The sequence below is a fragment of the Eschscholzia californica genome, unplaced genomic scaffold (assembly GCF_041429995.1).
Source record: "Eschscholzia californica isolate CP2 unplaced genomic scaffold, dmEscCali1.0.p SCAF_3, whole genome shotgun sequence".
Taxonomy (NCBI): Eukaryota; Viridiplantae; Streptophyta; class Magnoliopsida; order Ranunculales; family Papaveraceae; genus Eschscholzia; species Eschscholzia californica.
Window position 1 is genome coordinate 61435850 of NW_028238420.1, and position 8685 is coordinate 61444534.

The window sequence follows — 8685 nt, forward strand, 5'->3', positions numbered from 1 at the left end:
GTCATTTAGTTTGTTAGTCGTTAATGAGATGGATTTTCTTACTTATAATACTCCTGCCCGTATATTTTGGCAACTGAAAAATATTTGTGGTTCCAAAAGTTATTATGATTTTTTAAATCAGTTTACTTTTTCAATTTTTAAAATTTAGTTTTTCTCCTCTCTCTACCTCCACATCAATTTAGCTTTATCTTCCTTCCCCCTTCCTTCCCTTCAACCAAATAAGAAAAAGGGAAGAAATGTACTCATTATTAGAACTGAAAAGTGAGATTTTACTAACCTTTGTTTTTTGGTATTTGATTTATTTGTTATGAGGTTGTTAGTTAAGTTGGTTTTGGGTAGATTGCTTGAAAGTAACAGTGAAAGATATTCTGCAACTCTTCCTATGGTGCTCTAAGATAAGTTCATCAGTAAACCAATCTAGTTTCTCCAAGATAAGTTCACCAGCAACCGATCTAGGTTCTCTTGATTTGTTTTTTCTCCGACCCTTTTCTCACTAAAGAGTACTGACTTATGAAAAGAATGTGAAGGAAAAGCTTTTGCTTTGGAAAGTTAACTTCCACTCCTCTCATATTTTTTTCATCCATTTGATTTTGTTATTTCAGTCTTTGTTGATGTTCTTTTTTCTCTTTCATTTTGAATTTAGTTATGAAAGTTAACTTGGTATCATACATTTGAGTTGGAAATAATTATTGTACTCTTTTATGATATCCCTCTATTGGACCCATATTCTTCCATAAGAATCATATTTAAGGTTTCTGGTTTTTTAATGGAGCTCGTATGGTGAGTGGTTGAAGGAAACGAAGGAAGATAAAGATGAGTTAACGTGACCTTTGAAAATTGAGAAGTAACTTAATTTAACAATCACAATTACTTTTGGGATTTTTGACCTGACATTAAAGATATGGGTAGATGCGAACAGGGGTAAATGTGACAAGAAAATGCAAGCTCACTAACCTCTAACGGAGCAGAAGACGGAAAAACAAAAAAGGAGGTCAAATTAGAAGTTGGTCTCTTTAAGGGACCATTTTGGTCAGTTGGTCATCTTTAGGGAGGCAAAATGGAATTAACCCTTTTTTATTCATGTTCTTGATCTTAGGTTGCTATTTCTCACAATATTTAAGACACTGTCAACTGCTCTTTGGTATCTTTCGAAACACAGATGCGATATCGTCTTCAGGAGAGCTCAGCTCAATATGCCATCTTTTTTATCAGTCACGAATAGCTTCCTTCGATCACCAAGCCATGTGGACACGTAACTGGGCAGCGCTATGCTCAGCTCATTAGCTCTCTCCCATTGACACTCCTAAGTAAAACTGAATAGTTTTGATAGATTATGAACATTTACACCAAAAAATAGAAATTAAAGCTCATGAATTTTAATTTATGTTTTTTGTACTTTTTTTTTTTTTTTGAAATTATGCTTTTTGTATAGTACCAAACATCTCATTCACTTTTTTTTTTTTATGAGATATCTCATTCACTTAAAATTATTCAATAGTCCAAATACCACACCCCAATTTTCTCAACAAAAAAAAAAAAAAAAATACCACACCCCATTTTTTAGGTTTCCTGGGGGTTCCCAAAGGGCAGTCACTCGATCCAATAGAAGTGGAATCTATTTGCTATTCTCTCTCCGGAGTTTGTTTATAACTGTCATCCCTAGTCTAAGAACCGTTGGATCCTACTACTACACGTATCTCTAGACTTCAACAAAATAAAAAGAAAGTACTAGTATTTCTCACCTACTAATAAACCTCCGTCTCTCTTTCTCAACTTTCTCTCTCTACATCTATAGAGAGTGAAATGCAGATTTCTGTTCTGTGATTATCGCCGGCAAAACTGATCGATCTCCGGACAACTGATTTTGGTAGGAGAGATAATTTATTATTGTATTTTACGAAGAGTTTTATAAGGAGGTTTGGTATATACTTAGTTTCTAGGGTTTATAATGGCATCAGAAGATGTTGTCGGGAAATCAACAAGTGAGACGGCGGTTTCGACGATCGTTAATCTAGCTGAAGAAGCAAAGTTAGCAAGTGAAGGTGTAAAAGCTCCTCCTCGTGCCGCGATCCTCAGTATCTGCAAATCTCTCGTTGCCGGTGGAGTCGCTGGTGGAGTGTGAGTTCTTGATTCTTTTTTCTCCTCAAATCTGTTATTTTTTAATCTTTGGTTTGTCATTTTGGATTGTTTCAGATTGTTCTTTGAGTTTGATTATCAATTTGATTGGTTATTTTAATTTGAGCGTCATTTTCTGTTGAAAATTGTTTCTCTATTTTGTTTTTAGTCATAGACATTAGGTTAGCAATTTTATCTGTTTTTAGAAGTGATTGGAATTTGATTAGTTGCTTAATTAAGAATTTATATCTCCATTGTCTAGTAATCGATCAATTAATCTTAAGTTAAATGGCATTAGATATGCATATCAAGTATGAAGTTTGCTCTAGTATATTGGATGGTGTTCGGTTCTGACTATGATTTTCTGTGTGTTTTGCAGTTCACGAACTGCTGTTGCGCCATTGGAACGTATGAAAATTTTGTTGCAGGTAACTTCTTCAAAAAAAAGGTTTACAATTTGGATGAGTTCACTATTAAGACTTGACAGTGCAATTGAAAAATTCGAAGTCGTCCCTATGATTTTAAAATGATTCATGTATGAGGGAAATGGGACGACAGAAGATAATGTCAAATGATATCCGTTAGGAAGCGTCAATATTGTCTTTTATTTTTATATACTAGTCATTTTAGAGTTTGACTTAAAACGTTGATACTATCTTTTGAATTTGGTTAACATAGGTGCAAAATTCTCAAAATGTAAAGTACAATGGAACAATTCAAGGGTTGAAATATATTTGGAGAACTGAGGGTATTCGAGGACTCTTCAAAGGCAATGGTACTAACTGTGCACGTATTGTGCCCAACTCCGCAGTCAAATTCTTTAGTTATGAGCAAGCATCGAGGTAACAATTCGTTTACTCTAAGTTGATATTCCCAAAAAACAGCAATTTGATTTGGAATACTCTAATGAGTAGTTTAGGATCTGTAATGCCAAAGGAGAATGAGGTGCTCACCAGGGAAGCCAAGGTTCTGTTGAAAACATTGTTGTCTATCTATTTAGGTGTAAAGAGGATGAAGACGTTCTTTTCCGATTAAATTTTGATTGTTGTATTGAATACTTCAATGTTTTGTCGTATGATGGTTATAGTCCATGTAAATAGTGGTACTGAACTTAATATAGAAATATTTATGAAAGAAGTAATGAAATACATGAAGGGATGTGATGGGGAAAAGACATTTGGTTTGCGTTGACCCGTGGCAAAGGACCTCGCTTAGGCTCCCAAGAAAAAGTTAGGGGCTCAATGCCTAGTTTCACCTAGCATCTTAAACAACAGAATTTAGAATGGTCCGGCATGGACCAAAATGCGTTCGACCCAAGTATATAACGCCCTTTTCTCATCTTGCGTATAATGCCCTTTTCCCTATCCCTTTACTCTTTTGTCTGTAGTTTTAGACATGCTATACCTGTAAGATATAATTTGCATCATTTTGTTTTCTTCAACCTCCTCTACTTAGAATAATGTTTGTACGAGAGCATACATGCATTCGTTCAACTTATTATTACTCTTTTTCACTTACTGTTTTTTATATTTGCAACAGGGGTATATTATGGCTTTATCGTCAGCAGCCCGGCAACGGTAGGGCCATCCCATCAAACTATGCAATTTTTTGTTTTTCATTATGAATGTGAACTTATGATTAGCTGAACTTGTGTACAAGTTGACTGGTAGTCTGATACCTCATAAATCTTTCTTCTGTAAGTATATTCGTTTAATTGTAAGTATATAGGACATTGACGTGAATGCGTCTATAAAATGTTTAGTAGGTAATTTACTTTATAGGTGAATCTCAATCTGTTAGATTGGTGAGATATTTGTGGCTTTGCGGCTGATATGGATCATGGTTGTCAAAGTTGATCAGTCTAGAGCAGTTAATGTCAGTAGAAAATTACTTCTTGTAAATGAATTTTTATGTTTTTGTTAGAAGCTTAGCAAAAAGAGTGAAGAACAAGGTTGATACTATTGTAAAGAAGGTTTTAGAGTCTTACTCAAACTAATTTGAGAGTTAAAGAACCTAAATATCTTGAAAAATATAAGACGAGCAGATACCAAAACGTGTTGCCATCATTTATTTCTTCATTCTCGTGTATCTTCTTATGACATTTCTGATACAAATTTAGCAACGAAATAGTATTGAATGATTGGTGCTTCAAAGATATAATGTCAAACCTTTCCATTCTAAACTCTGCAGAGGATGCGACACTAACTCCTCTTTTACGCCTTGGAGCTGGAGCATGTGCGGGAATAATTGCCATGTCAGCAACTTACCCAATGGACATGGTACGAGGAAGGATTACAGTTCAGGTGTGTCTTGTGGGACCTTTGTTTTCCTTTTTTCTCTCCGATAAATTCTCTTTGGCAATTTGACATATTTTTAATCTTGTTTGACTTTCTTGTTTATCTGCAGACAGAGAATTCACCTTACCGGTACAGAGGAATGATTCATGCTCTATCAACTGTCCTTCGGGAAGAAGGTCCACGGGCTTTATATAAAGGATGGCTTCCTTCTGTCATTGGAGTGGTAAGTCTATTCTTTCCTTTTTATGAAGTATATCAATTGAATCCAGCAACCTTACTCGTAACATGTTCCCTAATGTGACACTCAATAAAAAAAATAGACGTCATTATATCGCCCCAAAGACATAGAAGTTGAACTTCGTTCCGAGCTTTAGATAAATTTTATATCAGATGATTGAAATGTGTTCCTCGATATCAAATTCTATTTCATAGAATTCTGATTCTTGTTTGGATGGTATTTGGTTGATGTTGTTCATAGGTTCCATATGTAGGTCTCAACTTTGCCGTTTATGAATCTCTCAAAGACTGGTTAGTGAAATCCAAACCATCAGGACTAGTTGAAGAGTCTGGCGAGTTAGGCATTACGACAAGGCTTTTATGTGGAGCTGCTGCAGGAACTGTGGGCCAAACAGTTGCTTACCCTCTTGATGTCATTCGTCGAAGAATGCAAATGGGTGGATGGAGTCATGCTTCGTCAGTTGTTACTGGTGATGGCAGGACAAAAACTCCAGTTGAATATAATGGCATGATTGATGCTTTCAGAAAAACTGTCCGAAACGAGGGTTTTGGAGCATTATACAAAGGCTTAATACCCAATTCAGTGAAGGTCAGTAATCTATTCGAATACCCAAAAATCATTTCGGCAGCACCTCAATTATATTGCTATGATTTTGTACCATAACCTTGAGAGCTTTTTTTCTTCTCTTTTTATGTTTTTATACAGGTAGTTCCATCTATTGCTCTTGCATTTGTTTCGTACGAGATGGTGAAAGATGTTCTTGGGGTCGAGATGAGAATATCGGATTGATATTAATATGAATGAAACATCAAGGTTAGCTCTTTTAATTTAGTTCGCAATACTCTACTTTTGTAGGGGGAAGCGAATATAGCATAAAAGATAAGGTATGGAAGATTTATCTTTGAACCGTGAGAGAAGATCGGTTTTTTTTACTTTTTTCTTAGTGATAGTTTTCTTCTCTTTTTATTCCTTCCTAAACAGAAATCCGAAACCCATTTACTTATTACAATCGTAGTTCTTAATCTAAATAAGGGGAAGAGTTTGTTTTCTGTGAGATGCAACATGTGATTTTGCATATTGATTTATGTCATGTTAACTAAGTAGTATTCAATTGAAGAATCTTTCACCTATTATTATATTTGTTCTCTTTTTTGATGGTTCAGTAGTTTTTTGTCTGTCACAAATGAAATTGCAGATAAATTCTCCGTTTAGTGTGGAGAATTTACTGCAAATTTTCACATTTTGTTTAATTGAATAATAGTCTTTCATTGACAAATAAGATGGGAATAATCATATTGTAGATATACTCAAATATCGAAGTTCAACGATAATAAGATGATGGATGAAACATGTAAGGACCCTTATAGAGTTGTGGAAAAAGTTGTTGTGAAATTTCATCCTGTGGCCGAATTTCACCCCAATTTTTTCGGGGGACGGGTCATTTTCCGTGCCCATGAGTGACCAAGACCGGGCAAGGTTGATAAGGAAGTCCTCATATTCTGATAGAGTTAGAAGTCAACACGGTAATAAGAGACTGACTCACCGGTAGAAGTGTCAGCATCTCCAAAAAAAAATACAAACAATTAAGGGAATTGAATCTTCAATGATGTGTCTTGGTGTCCGACTAAACTATAAGCGATTCATTATAGTCAAATATATGGTTAGAAGGCTTCATAATATGTTAAAAAAATGATAGAAATAAAAGTTTACTTGGTGGAAATCACATAAAAGTATTTTATTATCATCAATTTAATTTTACCAACGAGATCCTTGATATTTTTTGTTAGAAAAAACCAGAATTAATAGGCTAATATATGAAAAGTTTGGATTAACCACAAACTCTGAATCTCCTTGGATGATAACGTTCGATAATGAGAGGTCAACTGCCAATTGGACAAACCTAAGGAAGCTTGAACTTCCCCTATCTTCTCTTGGCCCAACCACTATTGGTTTGCATGAACCATCTAGAAAGACAATATCGAAAACAAAGTACACAACTCCAGAACATCAGATAGTAAAGTACCATAGTATCATATACCATAAGTCTGTCCAAGTACACTATACACATCGACTTAGTTTTTATCAAACGAGAAGTAGCACAACTTAAACCGTAAATGATCTTCACGCTCAGATTATGGTGCAGCTAAATCGACCAAAAATTATGGGAACAAAAGGTAGGCTAGAGAGAAAGCAAACAGGATACAAATAAGTGACATAGGTCTAGAAGCTAATCCAAAGTGATTGGATCGGAAGGACGACTAAAATCGAAAATAAACTCTAAAAGTACCCAATATTGACTAACCACTAGTCCTTGTTGACAAAAAAAACCTTCTAGTTGTTCTTTTGAAGGAATCATTATCCTTGGCTTGATATATGAGAGAATGAAGTAGACACGTGTGAATATCATCACATAGATGTTTATACACTCACATTATGAAAGAAATTTACAAAACGACCTTACAGACCACAATAGTCACAAAAATGAACCCTAAAAATAAACAAACTCTAAGACTAATAGGAAAAGTTATGTTCTAGAACTTAAGGTAGATGGGAGACCAATTTAGAAAAAATAGAAAATGGGGACATAAAAGAAAAAACTCTTCTGCATCTTTTGAGAAACCCCCAAAACCCCAACTTCTGATTTTGGAGTCAAGAAAGAAAAAAGAAAATGGGAACATATAAGAAAAACTTTTATGTCTCTTCTGAGAAAACCCCAAAACCCCTGCTTTTGATTTTGGACTCGGGAAAATAATCGCCGATTAATTTTGGTCATGAGATGATTAGTTAGAATAAACCCCATACATGCATATGGTTATTATCTAATAAACTTGTCCTGAGTAATTACGGATTAGAATGTTCAACCTCACTTTCTAATTGTTTAAAGAGATATAGCTTACCTTCTTATATTTCTTTATTGAATTGTTGACTACTCCACCAATCTTACCATTCCATTAAGAAATGGTGGTGACAATATTATAGTTGGAGAAATTAAGAGCTAGAAAATGAATTAATATATACCAACAAAAATAAGATTAAAACCATACCACAGTTATGTCTGAAAGATGCAAACGAATTTAATATAAAACTTTTAAAAAATAACTGACAAAACAATATATATACACTTATAAATTGATATTTACACGAAACGAAAATGGTGAAATCATGCTCCATCATGAACATACGTCATTAGACTTTTTCCTAAGTCTGGATAATATTTCTTCCTCCTAATAATGACTATTATTTTTCATAACTACAGAGACACTCTATATAATGTTGCAATGTTAAACCATTAATGGGTCACCACAAAAACCATGAAGTGATCATTTTAAGTTATAATTTCACATCTTTCAACAAAAAAAAAAAAAAAGTTATAATTTCACATTTCATTAAAAAAAAAATTATAATTTCACATATTTCAACAAAAAAAATGTTATAATTTCAGATGGAAGTAATAATTCTAGGGAATGTAAAGATGGGCCTACTTCCTTAACAAAAAAAGATGGGCCTACTGATAACGCTATGAATTTTGACCACAGGAATACCTTCCCTTAATGCCCTAGCCATGTGTTTATTGAAAGAAACATAGGTGTCTTTCAGTGTCAATTTCTTTCATTTGTATATTCATACATAGGTTTTATTCATATTGTATTCAAATGAGATACCATATTGAAGACTTTGATCTGGTCATTTCAAATACATACATTAACAACAACTCATATCTTTAGCTTTTCAATTGCAGTAAATGTTAAATTTTACATGATATGCCTCATTGAGATATCAAAGAAAATTTGGTATTAGTATTACAAATCATTTTTCCCTTCATTTTATGAATCCATGCCCTTTGTATCATGAACAAAAAGTTTGGGAGGAAACATTCCTATCCTATGATATAAAGAGATACAGATGTAAACATTCAATTTACAGTCATAATCCAAGACACGTGTGTTAAAGAAAAAAATTTACTTTTAGTACTACATTGTTCTCAAATTTAATCTTTTTACCCCAAGTCTTGGACGAGTAATGGTAAAAAAAGCT

The 8685-nt window shown here is 33.9% G+C and overlaps 1 protein-coding gene across 1 annotated transcript; it reads left to right on the top strand.

Moving 5' to 3' along the window:
• The first annotated feature begins 1740 nt into the window (after positions 1-1740).
• On the top strand, positions 1741-5786 carry LOC147552846 (mitochondrial adenine nucleotide transporter ADNT1-like). The gene is made up of 8 exons (XM_086665255.1): positions 1741-2118; positions 2495-2543; positions 2794-2957; positions 3655-3692; positions 4306-4418; positions 4522-4635; positions 4891-5238; positions 5356-5786. Exons 1-8 carry the CDS (start codon positions 1949-1951, stop codon positions 5437-5439), a joined length of 1080 nt encoding a protein of 359 aa, XP_086521381.1. The 5' UTR covers positions 1741-1948; the 3' UTR covers positions 5440-5786.
• Positions 5787-8685: the final 2899 nt, after the last annotated feature.